We start from the raw sequence: 20,819 nt of genomic DNA, 5'->3' as shown, positions 1-20,819 counted from the left end.
TGAAGGAAGTCCAAAAAGAGGTAATTTTTTAAAATTTGGATAAAAATGTACAATTGTATTGGAAAATTAATAAAAAAAATTTTTTTTTTTTAAAAAAGGAAGTAACGGAGCACATTACTTCCAGGTTTCGCCGCTCGTGCATGCACAGACACTCAAAATGACGTCACGCGCATGTGCAGAAGTGGTGAATTGCAACCCGCAGGCGTGGGTTGCGTTCACTTCAGGATGCGAACGGGGCTACGGAACGGATCCCGTTCGCATCTAGAGGTACCACTGTAAATAAACAAGGAAGATAAAGCTAGCTCCTCCGCAAGCAGCTTTTGGTTACTGGCACTTTTGCTCTCAGCCACGTCTTTTTTCCCCTTTTCTTTTTATGCAAGCCCTGGTTGCAGCACGGCCCGATTCTCCACCGCACCTGTACAGCCCGTAAGCTAAAGCAGCACATTTCACGCATGGGTCCCCGGGGGCGGGGGGGGGGGGAAGGTGTCGTGGAGGTGAGAGCGAAAGGCAAAACATGTGAAACAGATCTCCTATTTTCCAGAGAAGGTAAGGAACAAACAGGAAAGGAAGGCCGGGGGGGGGGGGGGAGAGAGACGGCCAGCCGCACACCAGGAAATCAAAGAGTTATGGGACCTGGCTGTTTGCATAGCTGCTGCAGCTGTGTTAGTGAAACAATGCCGCTGTAACCATGGCAACAGCAAACCCAGAAAGGAAGCCAAGCCATCAGCTGTTCCGCCTGTCTTCCAAGACCCCCACCCTGAGCTCTTCGAAATGCCTCACAGGGCCCCACCCACTTGCCTGTTTACCTACCCCCCCCCCAAGAATAATTATATGCCCCCTTTTTCTCCAAGGAGTTCAAGGTGGTCTATATGGCCCTCCCTGCTCCTCATTTTATCTCACAGCAACTCTGGCAGGTTGGTTAGGCTGAGAGAGGCCCAAGGTCACACACCCCATGAGGTTCGTGCCGAGTACAGATTTGAACCCTGGTCTCTGCCACTTCCACCTCGCCCCTGGCTGCCATCTTATGACCAGAGATACATTCACAGAACCCACCTCCTCTTCACCTCCCCTCCCCCAAACCCACCTTCTCCCTTAAAGCTTTTGCACAAGACCCCAACAAAGTAAAACTCTCAGCCCAAGCACAATGGGACCACAAGCAACCATGCTCAGCCGCTGCAGCCTTGGCAAAACAAAACTCAGACAGGTCCCTGCCCCAAGGAGCCTTCAGTTACTATCACCATTGTCGCTGCCACCACTGTGGTATTTTGCAACTGGTACACAGCTTTTCAAAACCAAAAAGCAGAGGAGACAACATTGCAGATGTGTGGAATTACTTCTTAAGAACACAAGAAGAGCCCCCGGCCCATCTAGTCCAGCAGAGTCATCAGCCGACGCCTATGAGCTGCAGCCAGAATGGTCAGTGGTCAAGGCTATTTGGAACTCTTGTCCAAAGCATATGGAGAGCACCCAGTTGGGGATAATAGATGCAAACAAACATGCACATCCATAACCAACCTAAAAATGGTGTCCAGGCCCAAGCAGGATGTTGCAAAATTGCAATTTTTTATATTCTTGGCTCCAGACCAGGACAAAGTCTGCCTTGTATCTCATAAGAAAGTCAAGGGCTCCCCCTTCAGGCCAAAAAAAAATCAGCATCATTAAATCCCCACGCTCCCTGCTCCAGATACAACAGAACAGGACCCTAATGGGCAAAGCATTTTCTGCTTTCTGGGCTAATTATGCTAATTCCGTGATATTATGCAAATAACATGGCAGATGAAGGTGTCATCTTGTTCCAAAAGGGATTTGTTCAGCAGACTTTTCAGAAGTGTTATCCGTTCTGATTAACACCGGCATACATAATTCCCGGTGAGACTTCTGTTTCCACCTCTGCAAATGACTTCAGCAAGTCAGTATGCAAACACACCGATCTCGTTAGCACAAAATCCAATTTTAACTGACCTTGTTCTCACTGCTATGTCTCCCCACCGACACTCACTGTAGAGTTGCAAGAATGGCTTCAGGCATTTTTTAGGAAGCATATAAAAAAGAATCTTGCTGGCCAAATATTAATATCAGAAACTGAAGGAAAATGTTTGGTAAAAACAGCATCCCGAAACTTGATCCCACCCCTACCCCACAAATTCCACAGCAGTACGTGAAAAATCCTACTTGTAGAGCATCCATTTACAACAGGTTCGAGCTGAGCTGAGGATCAGGGCCACTTCAAGTTGTCAGAACAGGATTTGTGTGGAGAGGAATACATGGCTTTTCTATAAAAGTGGGGCAGGGGCTTTTCCTGAAATAGGTAGGTAGGTAGGTAGGTAGGTAGGTAGGTAGGTAGGTAGACAGACAGACAGACAGACAGACAGACAGACAGACACTGACTGCTGCCCCAAAGGAGGTGAAAGTATTCTGTCTGTAATTTTGTTTTGGGGTTTTTTAAAAAACACAAATTTGAGTCCGTTCAGGTTACAAGTCTATACCTGCTCTGAAGAATTCAGTGCAGGGGACACTCAGGCTGCGAACATGATCCGTGCAGGAGGCACGTTCGCAACCTGCAGCATTTGCAACCTGCAGCGCCGCATCTGCGCATGCGCAAAGCGTGATTTTGCGCTTCTGCCCATGGATGACCACTGAAACTTGGAAGTAACCCGTTCCGGTACTTCCGGGTTTCAAAGGGTCCGCAACCCGAAAAAACGCAACCTGAAGAGTCTGTAACTCGAGGTCTGACTGTACTAGGCACCAGAATTCTTTTAACCCCCAAGCAGCAATGGCAATCCACTAGAGGCACCTTAAAACTGTCACAAAGACTTTGTCCCTGCAACAGTAGTGAATTGCCACAAATCATCTAGTCCAGCCCCCTGCAAGGCAATAATTTCCTAGGGGCTCCTCTTCTGATTTTGTTATAAAATAATAATTGGTTTTTCAATGCACAAACATCCCAATTAAGACCTGCAAAGTTTGTAATATGGTGTGGAGTGTGCATTAGGAGGGACGCGGGTGGCGCTGTGGTCTCAACCACAGAGCCTCTTGGGCTTGCAGATCGGAAGGTCGGTGGTTTGAATCCCCGTGATGGGGTGAGTTCCCGTTGCTCAGTCCCTGCTCCTGCCAACCTAGCAGTTCGAAAGCACATCCAAGTGCAAGTAGATAAATAGGTACCGTTCCAGCGGGAAGGTAAACAGCATTTCCGTCTGCTGCTCTGGTTTGCCAGAAGTGGCTTAGTCATGCTGGCCACATGACCCGGAAGCTGTACACCGGCTCCCTCAGCCAATAAAGTGAGTTGAGTGCCGCAACCCCAGAGTCGGTCACGACTGGACCTAACAGTCGGGGGTCCCTTTACCTTTATGCATTAGACAGTGTTTTGGATCTGTCCTGAATGAATGGCTGAGTTCAGTTATCCAGAAGTGGTACTGGCACTGACGGGGGGGTTGAACAGATGAAGGTTAAGGCTACCAGTAGCTACTACTGTACTCACAAAGCCTCTCTGTTGGAGATGGAGGGCATCTGGATGCCGAAAGCAGGGGGTGTGCTGTTGTACACATGCCCTGTTTGTGGAATTCCCAGTGGGGCACCTAGTTGGCCTCTCCCAGAACAGGATGCTGGAGGGGCCAAATAGGTCACTGGCCTCATCCATTCCGCAGGGCCTATAAGACAGAGCTATTCCGCCTGGCTTTCAATTTGAACTTAGCCTGATCTTTTATTCCCCTTCCTTCCCTCCCCGTATTATGAAGATTCACCGCTCTGGGATCCCACAGCTAATTCTCCCCTGGTCTCCTCACTGGCCCAAATAGGACTAACTTAGCCAGCTAGCCCTGGAGATCATCTAATGTTTACTAGATGGATTTCCCCCCTAAACTGACTTTTGAATTCTGAATTTATGGTTATTCATGTTTTTATGCTGTTTTTCGTTGCATCAATTTAGTGTTTTAAATTTGTTGTTAGCCGCCCTGAGCCCGGTTTTCTGAACCGGGAAGGGCAGGGTATAAATAAAAAATTATTTATTATTTATTTATCCAGCAGCATTTGTCATATGTTCTTAAATTCTGAAGAGGGTAGGAGAATGTAGACAAAAAGATGCTTTTACCAGGGTTCTCACCCAATTAATGAAATTTTAGTAGGTTAAGTTAAATTAATCCTCAAAAATGACTGAAAACAGTGATTCTGAAGAAAAAGGTACACTTCCCTCATTTTCAGATGGTGCATGATTTTACAAAAGGTGGTGCCCCCTGTGTGTGTGAACTCGTGAAAGAGAAAGAGAGACAGAGAGAGGTCCTGTTGCTCCTAACAGAACTTTCATGGCAACTGGTAGCTATTGCTCAAAGAATTGTAGAGTTAGAAGGACCCCACTGGTCATCTAGTCCAACCCCCTTCAACCACAGATAAAGAAACCCTGGCAGATGGCTGTCGAAACTCATGATGTGTTCCACCTGTGTACCCCCTACACACACACACCATGCAACCTCACTATGGCATTTGCAATGTTTGCACAACACCTAGCACTCAGCAGCGATCATCATCACCACCACCATCATATTGAATTTCTACAGCGCTGAGCATGTGGCAACAATTATAAAAAAGAAAAAGGAGTATTTCCACATTTGTAGAATGCCAAGCTCTCACCAAGCCCCCAGCCAGCACGGCCAATGGTCAGGGATGACACGAACCTGAAGAATCATGTGGTGTAGTGGTTAGAGCAATGGACTAGGGCATGGGAGACCAGAGTTCAAATCCACACTCAGCCATGAACCAGCTGGGTGACCTTGGGCCAGTCTTCCTTCCCCCCTCTCTCTCCTACTAAACCTGCCTCACAGGATTGTTGTGGGAATAAAACCCATGTACACTACCATGAGCTCCTGGGAGGAAAAAGTTAAGTGCAATATCTAAATTAACTTGACATATTTCCGCAGGGCCTGCAAGACAGAGCTGTTCCGCCTGGCCTTTGGTTTGGACCATTATGTTTTCCCTCCCCTTATGGTTTTGATCTATGGGCTACTTTTAAAATGAGGCTGCATTTTAAATTGCATTTTAACCTGTATTTTAAATTGCTTTTCCCCCCTTATTATGTTTTTACTGTGATTTTACTGGTGTTAGCTGCCCTGAGCCCAGCTCTGGCCAGGGCGGATGGGGTATAAATAACTATTATTATTATTATTATTATTATTATTATTATTATTATTTATTATTATTATCAAATTGTAGTCCAGCAGAAGTTGGATGGCTACCTGTCAGGGGATTCCTTAGCCGTGATTCCTGCATTGCTGGGGGTTGGGCTAGATGACCCCTGGGGTGCCTTCCACCTCTGCTCTGTCCTTCTCCGTTCTGCTTCCCTATAAAGCAGAGACAGGGAACGAGGGGCCTTCCAGATCCTGCTGGACTCCAAGTCCCATCATCCCCAGCCAGCGCTGCCAACCATGGGGGATGATGGGAGTTGGAGTCCCGTGACTTCTGGGGCCAGGTGCTGCTGTGAGCCTGGCTGCTCAGAGGCCTTATCCCACTGACTGCCAGGTGCTGGAGAGGGCGAAGGCCGTTGCCTCCTCCATGTCCTGCCGGGGGGGGGGGGGGCTTCCCATGGGGGCCCCCAGCGTGGCCCCTGGGAGAAACTGATGCAGCCAGGCTCTTCTCACGACTGTGGCACCGTCTTGGGCAAGGTGTGAAAATAGAGTGCAAGGCATTTCCCTCTCGTGCAGAAATGCTGCAGGTGGAAGGTCCAAAGCGCTCAAGAAACAAAACAAAACCACTTTCCTAAAACAATGGGGCCAAGCTAACTAGAATTAATAAGTCTGTGGCCCAAGAGAGGCCTGTGCACTGCGACGGCCCTCATGCCTGACCACTGGGCATGCTGGCTGCAGGGAGATGCAGGGACCAAATATTACTTGGGAGAGCTGCAGACTCCCCACCCCTGAAATAAATAAGTCGATTTTGCTTGTGAACTTGCATATGTTCTCATGCAATCATAGGTAAACAAGGGGGCAGCCAGCGATTTGTGTGTTGCCAACGACATGAGCAGGAATTACATTCATGGAATTACAAAGTTGGAAGGGACTCGCAAGGGCTATCTAGATAGTCCATCTTCCTACAACGCAGGAATCACGGCTACTGATGACGCAACAGCCACTGACCACAGCAAAGGCAGCCAGGCTTCTGAGGCCCAGCGAGACTGGAGAGGCCCAGCTACAAGACAGCTAGAATGAGAACCGTAATTAAAAACACAGGTACAGATAAAAGGAGGAAGGCAGGGACCTAGAGGAAGAGCAATTGAGGCCGGGGGCCTGGAATGAGGACAGAGAGCCATACAGACCAGGGTCTGCCTGGCAGAAAACACCCAAGGCCAGAGCACTGATGACAAATACTCCTTTGCTTTCTATTTTACTATTCCCCAGTATTCCTGAGATAAGCATTTCTCTACTGACTTCTACCTTAACCTGAAATACATCAGAAATAACCTTTATAATATTTTGCCAATATTCCTTTTCACAAATACACTCCCACCACATATGTGCATATACCCCCTAACTCTTGACCAAAATGCCAACACTTAGGACTCAATCCTTTAACTATATATGCCAGTTCTATACCTTTTCAATAGGAAATTCCTACTTAATTTTATACCAAAGAGTATAGATAAAATAAAAATGGATAAATATAAAGAATTATTTATCCATTTTTATTTTATCTATACTCTTTGGTATAAAATTATGATCTTAGCTGGTATGCTTGTTATAGCATTAGGATAGAAAGAAAAGGATAAATGGACAATGGAAAAACGGAATGACTATGTTTTTGAATATATACAATCTGATATATTTGAACAGGCAATGACGGAAGATACATGGGAAAACAAATGTCAAAAGATTGTGAATAAATGGACAAGTTATAGGAATTGGATAGCACAGGGGGAAGCCAAACCTAGCCTCCAAATTAGAATGAATAATCTGTGTACATGGTTAAAGATTTGAAGAGAGAACAAGTTTTTGGGGCAGGGGTTAAAGGGGAGGGAGGAAGTGGGGGAGAAATTAGGATAAATGAGTAGGGACAAAAGTATATACTGTTATATATATCTAATAAGAGGGCGATTTTGATGCATGTTATTGTTAGATTTTCGACTGAATGATTTTTCTTTTTTTGTAAGTTATTCAACATCCCTGGATGAAAGTGTGATCATAAAGAATGGGAAAATAAATAAATAAAAACAAAAAAATACCCCTTTGCTGTACTCTTCTTCGGAAAGGAGACCCTCCCCAAGACACATTGCCTGGATGGCCCAGGGGACAAAATCCTGGAGTGCAATTAAAGTCTCCACACAGTCAGTTGGCAAAGCTGACAGGGAAGATCCAGAATCGGCGCAATGAACTGTTTCAGAAGGACTGGAGGAAATTTATACTTTATTTGAAAGAAAATTGTAAAAATTTGAAAACGTTTGCAGCTTTAACATGAAATGTTTGGTAATATGAAATTAATGAGCTAATTTACATATAAGAGGGTGAATGTTAAAAATTGATACCAGGTATATAATGTATGGAACAGATATAAAGATGTCTTAGTAAGAAAAACACCCAAATGGATTTCGCCAATGAAAGCAGAGGCCCCAAAAAAGTTAAATATGGAAAATAAATGGTTGAGATACTCAGATTCATTGTTAGAGGATCAGGAAGGTTTTAAATTAAAACCATTTGAACAAATTAAAGATAAAGTGAATTGGCTGCAATATTATCAAATTAATGAATTATATAAGATTGATAAGAGAAATGGTTTTGCAACAGAAAAAACCAAATTGGACACAGAGTTGTTAGATACCAAAGTCAAGAATATGTCTAAAATGTATAACTTGCTGTTGGAGTGGCATACAAAGGATGAACAAGTTAAATTGGTAATGATTGACTGGGCATGCGATGTGGGACATAATATAATGTTGGAGGATTGGGAGAGGTTATGGAAGAAAGGGGTTAAGTTTACTGCGTGTACGATATTAAAGGAAAATATTATGAAAATGATGTATAGGTGGTACTCAACCCCTGCAAAATTAGCAGAGATTTATCACAATAGTGATAATCTTTGCTGGAAATGTAAAGAAAAAGAATGTACCTTTTTCATATGTGGTGGACCTGTCCCAAGGTGAAAGACTTCTGGGAGAAGATTTATAATGAATTGAAAAAAATGTTGAAATATACATTTATTAAGAAACCAGAGGCCTTTCTTCTTAGAATAACAGGTTTGGAATTGCCCAAGAAAGATGTTAAATTATTTTTGTATGCCACAACGGCTGCTCAAATTTTACTAGCTAAAAATTGGAAAACACAAGAACTACCAAGAGTGGAAGATTGGCAGATGAAGATGATGGACTTTTTGGAGCTAGCCGACCTGACTGGAAGAATCCGCGACCAGAGAGAAAAGGAATATCAGGAAGATTGGAGGAAATTTAAGAACTATTTGAATAAATATTGTAATATAAAAAAATTATAAATTACTTGAAAGTACTAAATAGGCCTAGGGCTAAATTAGGATTTAATTTAATAAACGGGATTCAGAACAGTAAGAAAAGTGAATAAATTTGATTATAATTGGAATATTGTTGTTTAATAATGATATTGGAAAGCTGTTACATTCAGATTCAAGAAAACCCAGAAGGGAGGGACTATAGGAAGTCAATTAACATGTTCATAAGGTTGGGTTTTTTAAACAATTAAGTTCGTTTTTATGGTTTGTTGTTTTTCTTTGATGTATTTTTGTGTGTGTTTGTTCTGGTTTGACCTTTGGTTGTGCAATGTTTGTTGAAATATTTGTTACAACTGTGGAAAAATTAATAAAAATTATGGGCGGGGGGGGGACCAAAGGAAGGGGGGGATTGATACCAGGTAAAGAAGTGGTTATAAAAATGCGATGGATTTGTTAAAGATACGTGGAAGTCAGAGGGAGGGAGGGTTGATGCTCTTTCTGAGCAATATTTTAAGTTATGGATTTACATAATGAAAAGTGATATGGAAAACTCAATAAAAATTATGGTAAAAAAACCAAAGTCTCCACTCAGTCATGAAGCTCAGTGTGTGGCCTGGGTCTCCTCGCCCAATGATAAAAAGGGGAGGGTGATAACCTTGCGTGCCACCGTGAGTTCTATGGAGCAAATTCATGGAGGGGGGGCAGAGAAGACCCTTCTGGCTGCCCCACCACTCTCGGTGGGCTCTTGTGTTTGCATCTTGCTTGCAGGTTTCCCACAGTGGACATCTAGCTGGCCACTGTGAGAACAGGACACTGGACTAGATAGGGCCCCTGTAGCCTGTTCCAGCAGAGGCTCTTCTTAGGTTCTTAAGAAAGAAATAAAACTAATTAGCAGCACGATGAATGGCTTCAGTACCAGCCAAATCGAGGTGTGTCAATTTTTTTTCTTCAGGAAGAAGCAGGGGAAACAGCCCAGTTTTGTTCCTAGGTGCCTGCACAAGGGATGGACTCTGCTCTACTCCTGGTCAATGCCTACACAATGAAAACCAGAAAGGCACCATTTAGTTGGGGTCCATTCCTGCCTCATATTATTGGTTGCCAGCAGTGAGGTCAAAGGCATTGCACGATGCAGTGATGTCACAATATGAATTGTGCTCAACTAGACATTATGAGGAAAGCAAGGCGAAATCATTGACGCAGAGCTGCAAAACGCAACACACACCAGGAGGTCCTGGTACGTGTCCAGTTTAGACTTCCCCAACTTTCCTATGCTGGTGGGGACGGATGAGAGCTGGTGTCCCAAACAGAGTTTTGAGATAGATAGACCTTTTGCTTGCATCCATCATCCTTGGCCATGTGGCAAGGGGCTGATGTTCTAAACATTTAGCCAGGCCCTTTAAATGCAGAGAGAGATGTGTTCCAGGAAGAGCCTGGAGCCTTGCAAAGTTCATTTGTTTACTGGGAAGAAGAGAAACCACATCAGAAAAGTTAGACTCTGTTGCCGCTGCACAAAAGAAAACAGATCCTGTCTTCAGAATCAGGGAACTGATGCATAATCAAAGCTGCATGGACATCAGCATTTGCCCAGCCAGTGCCCTCCAGATGTTGGTGAAGGCTGGTGTACACTATGAGTTTGCCAAACCAAGGTTTGTACTTTAACAACAAGCTTTGGTTTCAGATCCTGGTTGGTTGGCTGGCAACAAACAAACCATAGTTAAAAGTCGCTGCACAGTGTTCAGAAGATCAAATAAACCATAGTTTAATAAACCATAGCATGGAATTATGAACGAACCAAGTCAGTGTTAGCTAAACACACAACGGGGGAGTGGGCAACTGTGGGGATAAGCTTAATATACTCTCTGCCCTCTTAAATTGTGGGGTGGGGGTACTGCTATTATAGTAGGTGTTTTCGTGTTTTTATACTGCAAACCGCCCTGTGGTCCTTGGATGAAGAGCTCAGCTGCAGGATCAGGCCCGTGCAGCCCAGCCACTGGAGGAGTAAGCGGGATGCAACCCACCTGGGGGGGGGACACCCCTGAGAGGGGGTGACATCATCGCTCCACCCCCCTGGGATGGCTAGCCCCGCCCCCAGGTGCCCAGCTTGCACCGCTCTGGGTGCTGGAGCAGCTAGCTCCGCCTCTGAGCCCAGCATCCTGTTCTCACAGTGGCCAACCAAGTATTTTACTGTTGTTAGCCGCTCTGAGCCCGGCTTCGGCTGGGGAGGGCAGGATATAAATAAAATATTATTATTATTATTATACGTCCAAAGTCATCTAAGAACCAAACTTAGTGCCTGTGGGCAATGAGTTGCACAGCAGGGCCCCACTCCTGATCCCTATGACGTGCGGGCTACAGACCCCCAAATTAGGCCGGTGCTTCTACTAGGTGCGGCGGCTCAGGGATGGGCGAACCTGCGTCCCTCCAGCTGTGCCAGGACTCCAACTCCCATCAGCCCCCGCCAGCCAGGCCAACGGCGGGGCATGATGGGAGTTGGAGTCTACCCGCGGTTTGCTCCAGCTGCGGCGCTGCTCTTGCGATGGGGAAGGGGGGCTTCCACCCGGGCCAAGGCATGGGGGGGCTGGGTCCTCTCCCCGCGCCCTTCCCCGCTTACCTCTTTCCAACGCAGCAGCTTGAGGCTGCGCTTGAGCGGCTGGAGCGAGGTGCGCGCCTTGGAGCTGTCCACCGTTACGGGTCGCGGGTTCCTGCGCGGGTGCGGCCGGGGCCCCGGAGCCGCGGGACCCTTCTTCTTCCTGGGCGGCGGCTCCTTGGGCGCTGCGCCCCGGCGCCCGGCAGAGCCCAGGCGCGCCACGGCACCTGCCCGAGCCGAGGGCGCAGTGCCAGGGGCTCTTCTTGGAAACGCCGCCGCCCCCTCCACGCCCCCCGGCTGACCCTCCGGCCGCGGCGGCAGCGGGCCCCCCGCCGCCCCCTTGCGCTCCTGCTCCTCCTCCTCCTCCGCCGCCGCCTTCCTCTCCTCGCGCGCGGGGGCGGCGTCTGCGTCTCCCACCGGCATCTCCATCCTCAGGCTGGCGGCGGTGGCGGCGTCTTCGGCTGCTCGCTCCTCCTCCGTTGCCGGCACTGGGGGAACTGAGCATGCTCCCCGTGGGAGCCTTCTTTGTGGCTTTGTTGCGGCGACGTGCGCGCAACCGAAGAGCCTCCGCGCCCTCAAGCGCGCCCTCCAGCGCAGCCTCCACCTTTTCCCCTTAAAGCGCCTGCCTGTATTAAATATTATTAGTCAGTTCAGTTCCCCATCACCTCCTCCTCCATTTGTTTATGCCTCAGTTATGCGCATTCAACTTTTTTATTTCTGCCTCAGTTTCCCCATGTGTTTTTTCTGCCTCAGTTTTCCTATGCCTTTCCCCCTCTCTCTGCTTTAAGCTTCCTTTAAGTTTGCTTCTACTTAAGTTTCATTCATTTTTTTTTAAATTTCTTCCTCAGTTTCCCTCAAGTTTTTTCTTTCCTCTTTCTCATTTTTCTTCCCCCCCCCCCAATTTTTTTTATTGATTTTCCAAATTTGTAACAAATATAACACAGGAAAAAAATTACAATACTAAAAAGAATAAAAACAAACATATAAACACCTATTACTTTAAGACCTAATTTAATTTTCATTGTTAACTGACTTCCTCCAATCCCCCTTTACTGAGTTTCATTGAATCACCCTGTGACAGCTCTCCAATATCCTCTTTCTACTCAAATTAACTCCTTCAATTTACTACTATCTTCTTCTCTTTTCATAATTATCTAAATCCATAGTATTTTACAGTTCATTCTTACTCTAATCCTAGGCCTAAGTGACTTCTGCTTATCTTATGTTACAATATTTAGCTAAATAGTCTTTAAATTTCTTCCAATCTTCTTGATATTCCTCTTATTTCTGATCGTGGATTCTTCCAGTCAGGTTAGCTAGCTCCTCTTTCTCATTTTTCTGCCTCAGTTTCCCTCATGGGACTTTTTTCCTTCCTCCATTCTTCCTCGTTTTCCTCAAAACACCTGCTTTTCTTCTTCATTTCTGCCTCAGTTTCCATCAAGATGCCCTCCTCCCATTTTCTTTTGTGTGTTTTTTTGGCAGTTTCCCAAACTGTAGACTTCCCCTTGTCACAAATTAAAATAATTTCATTTAAGAATTAAAATAAATGTGGATGTGGGTGACTCCTCATATGCAAGCAGATGTGTCCCAAATATCCGGTGTTAGCAAAATCCAAAAATTCAGCCACAGGACCTGGCCAGTGCACACCTGTGCCTCTTTTTACTCAGGAGCAAGCCCTACTGAGTTCAGCTGGGACAATGAAAATGTGAAAAATAATTCTATGTCCTTCAAACTGTGAAAAGTATACAGAAAAATGGACTCTTGTTAAGCACCCCAAATAAAAATAATTAAACAAAAAAATAATTAAAATTTATGGGTCATGCTGCAGATACCTTTTCTGATAACCAAATCCAATTAATAAATAGTTCATTGGTCCAAACAAAAAAAATTCCTTCCAGTAGCACCTTAAAGACCAACTAAGTCAGTTCTTGGTATGAGTTTTCGTGTGCTGATCTATCTTCCCACCATGCCTGATCAATATCCAGTGTATGCTTAGCCAGGGGAGGGAGAAGAGAAATAAAACAATAATTTCCAGGGGATTAGCTGCGTTAGGCTTTTCAGCAAAAGCAACCAAGTCTTGTGTCTCCTTAAAAACTTGCAAAGTTATTATGGTATAAGCTTTCATCGATCACAGTCCATTTCATCAGCATAATAAATAATTTTTATTGGACAAAACCAGTATTTTTGGTGCATCTTTAAGTATGTTCTTAGAGGGCTGATGCCAGGAACTGTCTCTTATCTAAGATGCCCAGGCAAGCCTAGGAATAATTCCTTTGCCTGAAATCCTGGTGAGCCATTGGCTGCCAGCCAGTGTAGCCAGTATTGAGCTAGATGGGCCAATTGTCTGACCTAGAATAAGGCAGCTTCCTCTGTTCCATGGCACACGACCTCATGACTCTGTGGAAACTGCTGCTGACTATATATATAGATATTTCTACCGGGCTGGGCCTGAGGAACAGCCCTTTCCTTCCTCCTAGACTGGTCTCCTTCTCTCCTCCTATTTGGCCCTCCAACTCCCATTCACCCCCCTTTCCTGTGTGAGGAGGGCATCTTCAGTTCCTTGCCCTGCTGGCTCTGTGTGGCCTTCTGATTGGGTGGGCATCGCAAGGGCAGACCCTGACCACCAATGACCGTGGGCAGAGCTGCGTCTGTGTCACAATCCCAGGGAAGGGCGACAAACATCTCAGACTGATGTCACAAGGAAATGTCCCAAGTCTGGATGAAAAGGTACTGTTGGGTCCGCTATTCGGACCTGAGCTGTCTTTGACGCATAAAATCAGTGAGAGCCAAAAACAGGGGAGAGCCAATAAACCTTTTTTTATTCAGCTGAGCAAAAGAGAGGGCAAACTGTTAGTTCTGTTCCACCTTAAAAGGGTGCAGGCATGACTGTTGTGTGTCACATGCCTGTTTACTGCCAGCACAGTCTGCTGGGACCTTCCGTTTGTATATAGCTTTTGTTTTACTGCTGTTTTGCTGGAGACGAAGGGAAGCAGACGTGTTTTCCTCTGTTCCTGAACTATGCTGAATAAAATGCTGTACATTATGCTTACACATTTCTCTGTCCGCCTATTCTGCTGTGAGAAGATTTACACACTCTGCTGACAGAGTGCATGGGTCTCTGAGGCTGGTGTCGCTGATGGATGCTGTTTCATGGGAGACCGGCTGCCGGCCGACGGCTGGAACCAGCTGGGGGCCTGCTTGATGCCCCCATCTTCCCAGCAGTATCCCAACACAAACATGTTCCAAACAAAGGAATGGAAAATACCGCGCCAAGGAAAAAAATCTACTTTCTTTATAAGCCTTTTCTCTCCCCCCCCCCTTATGAGGTTCCTTGCACTGATTCAAACAGGACACCCTGCCTTGAAAGGGACAGTGTTCAGACATAGGGAGGTTTTTCCTGAAAATCGCCTAGCAACATTACCTGGTCTTCACGTGTTTTATGGCTCACCCTCCTAAATTCTAAACCAGGCAGTGTTTTTTGTTTTTACAGAAGCAAAATGTAGTTAGTTAGGCTAACCAAAAAACAAGACAAGAACAGGCTGTTACGTTGTGGGTTGACATAGCCGACGACCAGCGATTTCTCCAAATAGCTCTTTATTTCGTAAGCTGGAATAGAACTGACTGCAAACAGCTCAGCCGGCCTGCTTTTATAGGCAGCCGGCTGTCAACATTGTAACAACAACAGCCCAGAGTTCCCGCCTAAAATAACTGACGCGGACCTGAGGGAAAACTATCTACAGACCTGAGTGAAAACTATATACAGTATCCCCCTGCTGGCCCAGGGTGAAACTTCACTACATAACACAGGCTTCTGTGGCTTTTCCTGAGACCCCACAATACAGGAAAGGCAGACAACACCCATCAGAAGCAGGGAGAGGGCTGTAGCACCCGCTCCGCATGCAGAAGGCCCTGGGTTCAACACCCCCTTACTATCTCTATCTCTACAGCTGAGAGAAACATCCATCTCAGACCCCATCGAATCAGTGTGAACCTGGGACCCCCAAAGTACAGCACCCTCAAGTACTTCTGTCCCAATTTGTTATTTTTTAAAGATGTATTAATATTTTGGGGAGTATTTCGGGGGGTTTTTTGATGATTGGAGAGGTTGCAAGTTTTGGGGGAGCACTGCCTGCTTTTATCGCCTTGTGTTCTATTTAGGGAGGTGTCATCTGAGCACTGCCAATTATTACCTGTGAACTGAGCATTTTATGTCAACAGTTTCTTAAGAGTTCCACATTGGTGTGAGCCAATATTGAGTTTGACCAAGCTGCGGGAGGCAGTGGAAGACAGGAGTGCCTGGCGTGCTCTGGTCCATGAAGAGTCGGACACGACTAAACAACTAAACAATACACGACTAAACAACTAAACAATACTGGGCAAGCAGGACTAATGGTTTCATCTTTAATAATAATAATAATAATAATAATAATAATAATAATTTATTTCTACCCTGCCCATCTGGCTGGGCTTCCCCAGCCACTCTGGGCGGCTTCCAACAAAATATTAAAATACAGTAATGCATCAAACATTAAAAGCTTCCCTAAAGAGGGCTGCCTTCAGATGCCTTCTAAAAGTCTGGTAGTTCTCTTTGACATCTGGTGGGAGGGCGTTCCACAGGATGGGCGCCACCACCGAGAAGGCCCTCTGCCTGGTTCCCTATAACTTGGCTTCTCACAGTGAGGGAACTGCCAGAAAGCCCTCGGTGCTGGACGTCAGTGTCCGGGCAGAACGATGGAGGTGGAGACGCTCCTTCAGGTTTACTGGACCGATAAGGCAGCTTCCTGCGCCCTAGGCAACAGATAGCTGCAGGGAACTAAAAACTCCCTGAGTCCGGATCAGGCCAAATGGGCCCATCTAGTCCGGCACCCTGTTCTTGCCACAGTGGCCAGCCAGATACCCCAACGGGAAACCCTCAAGCAGGGCCCATGCACAACCACACTCTCCTCTCCTCCAATTTCCAGCACCTAGAAGCATCACTGCCTCTGACCATGCAGTTTGTTAAGGCTGGACCCCTATGTGCAAAACAGACCCTCCAAGTGTCCCTATTTTCCAGGGACAGTCCTAGGTTTACAAAAGCTGTCCCATTTTCTGATTTGATCCTGAAATGTCCTGCTTTTTTTTTAGGAGGTCCCTATCTCCATCAGAGAATTGTTGGAGGTTATGGAGTTATGTGACTCCTGAGCCAAGGATATAACTATACAACCTTTAGAAGACATCTCAAGGCAGCCCTGTATAGGGAAGTTCTGTTGTTGTTTTTAAATAAGTTTAATTTTTTATTATGTTTTTATATATGCTTGAAGCTGCCCAGAGTGGCTCAGGCAACCCAGTCAAATGGGTGGGGTAATAATAATAATAATAATAATAATAATAATAATAATAATACAGTGATACCTTGCTTCTCAAACTTAATCTGTTCCGGAAGTCCGTTCCAAAACCAAAGCGTTCCAAAACCAAGGCACGCTTTCCCATAGAAAGTAATGCGAAATGGATTAATCCATTACAGACTTTTAAAAGCAACCCCTAAAACAGCAATTTAACATGAATTTTACTATTTCATCATCATCATCATCATAATTTATTTATACCCCGCCCATTTGGCTGAGTTTCCCCAGCCACTCTGGGCGGCTCCCAATCAAATGTTAAAAACAGTACAGCATTAAATATTAAAAACTTCCCTAAACAGGGCTGCCTTGAGATGCCTTTTAAAGATAGGATAGCTGCTTATTTCCTTCACATCTGAAGGGAGGGTGTTCCACAGGGTGGGCACCACTCCCGAGAAGGCCCTCTGTCTGGTTCCCTGTAATCTCACTTCTCGCAATGAGGGAACTGCTAGAAGGCCCTCGGCGCTGGATCTTAGTGTCCAGGCAGAACGATGGGGGTGGAGATGCTCCTTCAGATATACTGGACCGAGGTCGTTTAGGACTTTAAAGGACAGCACCAACACTTTGAATTGTGTTCGGAAACGTACTGGGAGCCAATGCAGATCTCTCAGGACCGGTGTTATGTGGTCCCGGCGGCCACTCCCAGTCACCAGTCTAGCTGCCGCACTCTGGATTAATTGCAGTTTCTGGGTCACCTTCAAAGGTAGCCCCACATAGAGTGCATTGCAGTAGTCTAATAATAATAATAATACAGCGGTACCTTGCTTCTCAGATTTAATCCATTCCGGAAGTCCGTTCCAAAACCAAAGTGTTCCAAAACCAAGGTGCGCATTCCCATAGAAAGTAATGCAAAATGGATTAAGCCGTTCCAGACTTTTAAAAACAACCCCTAAAACAGCAATTTAACATGAATTTTACTATCTCATGAGACCATTGATCCATAAAATGAAAGCAATAAACCATTTACTGCAGTCACACAATCAATCAATCAGTAGCTGAACTGGGTTCCTCACAGTCACAAAAACAAAACAAAAAGAGTCACAAAAACACAAACGCAAAATAAATAGCAAAAACATACAGACCTCAGCATAACGCTCAAAACGGAAGCGTGGCACTCAAATCAGAAGTGTAACACTCAAAACAGAGCACGTTTGGCTTCTGAAAACAGTTCGCAAACTGGAACGCTTAATTTCGGGTTTGCAGTGTTTGGGTTCCAAATTGTTTGAGTACCAAGGCGTTTTGAGAACCAAGGTACCACTGTAATAAGAGTAAGAATAAGAATAAATAGGACATCCCTATTTTCAGCGGAAAAATGTTGGCGGGTATGCAAAGAGGAAGCAGCTCTTGCAAAATGTACCAGCTAGAGGATGCAGCTTTTTGCCACTGCAATTTAAAATTGAGGAGATGTCTGCCTTGTCTGGACTAACAAGAAAAGTAAACTGAAACTTTTTACAGAATGTCTTAGGTCCTACTATGTTTTTGCTTGGAGGGGGCTTTGTCTCCTTTCGGTGTCTGGGTTATGTTATATATTGAAGTTCTCACCCTGGCTGCCAGGAGTATTGTGTAGATAGTTTTCACTCAGGTCCACGTCAGTTATTTTAGGCGGGAAACCCTGGGTTGTTGTTGCTTCAATGTTGACAGCTGGCTGCCTATAAAAGCAGGCCGGCTGAGCTGTTTGCTGTTCAGTTCAGTTCCAGCTTACAAATAAAGAGCTGCTTTGGAGAAATCGCTGTCGTCTGCTATGTCTACTCACTATTCAACACTGGTGACGAAGGTGGGATCGATGGACATCAGAGCACAGCCAGACGCAGCCACCCTCTGAGCTGAGCTGAATCATGGAGCTGAAACACTGAGCAAAATCACGGAGCAGAACCAATTCAGAGCTGACCGTTCTGGCTAGAGCACAGTGTTCCATCCATCGCCCTTCACGCTGGCATCGGAAACATGGCTTCACTTGTGCCTCTACCGCCGTTTGCCCCAGCCTCTGAATCATGGGACTCCTACCTCGCTCGTTTCAACTGCTACCTCCAAGCCAACAAGCTGATGGAAGTATCACAGGAGCGTAAGCGGGGCCTATTCCTCAGCCTCTGTGGGCCTGAGGTGTTCGAGACAGCCCGAGCATTGGTTGCGCCTGAAGCAGTCCAGGCAACACCATGGGACACGATTCAAGAGAAGCTCTGCAACCACTACGCAGCAAAGCCGTCCAAGATTGCTGCCCGCGATATGTTCTACCACCGGAACCAGGCAGAGGGGGAGTCAATTAAGAACTACACCGCCGCCCTCCGACAGGCTGCAATGCACTGCGAGTTCTGAGACTTAGACGATGCCCTGATGGATCGAATCGTCTGCGGGGTCCGGGACATCCGTCTGCAATGGCGTCTCCTCGCCAAGCCAGACCTCACGCTGCAGAAAGCCATTGAGGAGGCCCTGGCCTCGGAAGCTGCCGAATGCTCCGCCCAGGAGATCCACAAGGCCAGCAGCCCGTGTCACACTACCGCTGTGCCCCCAACTGTGGCCCCAGCTCCGGAGCAGTCGTTAATGGAAGGCAAGGCTCCACCTACATCTTCCTCACAAACTGAGGGCATGGAGCCGAGCCAAGCCATTTCAGTGGGTCTGCCTGGCTCTCCAGAGACTCAGACCACTGCTGTGCCTGACCGTCTGCCGAGTCCGCTCACAGCAGTTCCTTCGACAGCAGTGGAGCCAGGGAACTTGGGCTCAATGCCACATTTGGTCGCAGCCAGAATCGGAAGGTCACCTTGACTCTGGTACTTGGCCCTCTGCAATCCAGCAGGGTTTCCAAGCGCCCAGCGTATTTAAAAGACTATGTTTACTGGACAAACTGCACATGTAGAGCTGTATGGTGAATAGGGTCAATTAATATGCTTATGTGTTTTACTGAAACCAATACGGGTATTGCTGTATGTAATGGAACCACTATGATTGCAACTAATGCCTTATCTCGGTGGGGAGGGGTGTTATGTATTGAAGTTCTCACCCTGGCCACCAGGAGTGTCGTGTAGATAGTTTTCACTCAGGTCCACGTCAGTTATTTTAGGCAGGAAACCCTGGGTTGTTGTTGCTTCAATGTTGACAGCCGGCTGCCTATAAAAGCAGGCCGGCTGAGCTGTTTGCTGTTCAGTTCTGGTCCAGCTTACAAATAAAGAGCTGCTTTGGAGAAATCGCTGCGTCGTCTGCTATGTCTACTCACTATTCAACAGGTTAAGGGCGTGTAAGTGACTTTGCTTGCTTTTGTGGATATCAGGCTCTGAGTTTTGCCAGTATTCCTTTGGGGAAATTGGCATTTTGTTGTATATTCCAAACGCGCCCCTGGGCCTAAAGGGGTTTGGGATGGGGAAATGAGCTCTGATGCAGGCATTTCTCTGTTTGGCAGTAATTCTGAGCACTGTCTCAGGCTCTGTAGGAATGAGATGAGTCCCATGTAATTCAGCGACCCAGTCAGAGTCCCGTCATGGGAAAAGGCATAAGTAAGTAAGTAAGTAAGCAAGCAAGTAATAAAATCATATAAAGGCAACAAATAAAATTACAATACAGCACTCATACAGCAGATTAAAATTTCTAAGTGAGTCTACAAATTGTTTTAAAACAGTGCAGAGGTTTATCAGCTGTCAAAAGAACATTCTATCAGGTTAATCCTATGCTCACAAGTTTGAAGAGGAAGAAAAGTTTGGATTTGATATCCCGCTTTATCACTACCTGAAGGAATCTCAAAGCAGCTAACAATCTCCTTTCCCTTCCTCCCCCCCAACAAACACTCTGTGAGGTGAGTGGGGCTGAGAGACTTCAGAGAAGTGTGACTGGCCCAAGGTCACTCAGCAGCTGCATGTGGAAGAGCGGGGAAGCAAACCCGGTTCACCAGATTACGAGTCTGCCGCTCTTAACCACTACACCACACTGTACACCAAGAATGTGATCAGAAGTGTGCACTGTAACAGTACTATATACACAGCCATGCCCTTTCTCTGAGGGTTCCTCCTCTGCCTCTTATCACCACAACAACCCTATGGGGTAGTTTAGGCTAGGAGATAGTAGCTGTTCCAAGTCACTCTGTGTGTCTGTGTGTGTGCTTGCAAATCTTAGTTACTCCACAACTTTCATCTTCTATTTTCTAAAAAAAATGGGGGGGGGGGACATTCCAACACCCTTTATCTATCCTGTGAAAGGCACAAAGACAACCCCCTGACATTTCATCAGAATATTAATATAAACCTAGCGGACAGCTGAACCGCAAGCCCTGTTTTACAGCTATTCAAAGCCTCAGGCTTCAAAATGCAATCAAATCTCAAATATTGCAGGCATGCTAATCACGTGGACACTTCGCAGCTGCGCCCGAACAGCTTGGTGCAAGCTGATGGACAAGAATTTTGGGTACTTTTGTTTGTTTAAAATATTTCTAT

At 46.0% G+C, this 20,819-nt stretch overlaps 1 protein-coding gene across 1 annotated transcript in view; it reads right to left on the bottom strand.

Moving 5' to 3' along the window:
- The window catches only part of TTLL11 (tubulin tyrosine ligase like 11), a 64,140-nt gene extending 52,590 nt beyond the window's left edge, over positions 1 to 11,550 (bottom strand). The window contains exon 1 of the mRNA XM_083721756.1: positions 11,048 to 11,550. Within this exon, the coding sequence (XP_083577882.1) occupies positions 11,048 to 11,452 (405 nt within the window). The 5' untranslated portion in view covers positions 11,453 to 11,550. The remainder of the gene's footprint in view (positions 1 to 11,047) is intronic.
- Positions 11,551 to 20,819: the final 9,269 nt, after the last annotated feature.

This window comes from Podarcis gaigeae (assembly GCF_964106915.1).
Source record: "Podarcis gaigeae genome assembly, chromosome: Z".
Taxonomy (NCBI): domain Eukaryota; kingdom Metazoa; phylum Chordata; class Lepidosauria; order Squamata; family Lacertidae; genus Podarcis; species Podarcis gaigeae.
This window is presented reverse-complemented; position numbering and strand designations above follow the sequence as displayed.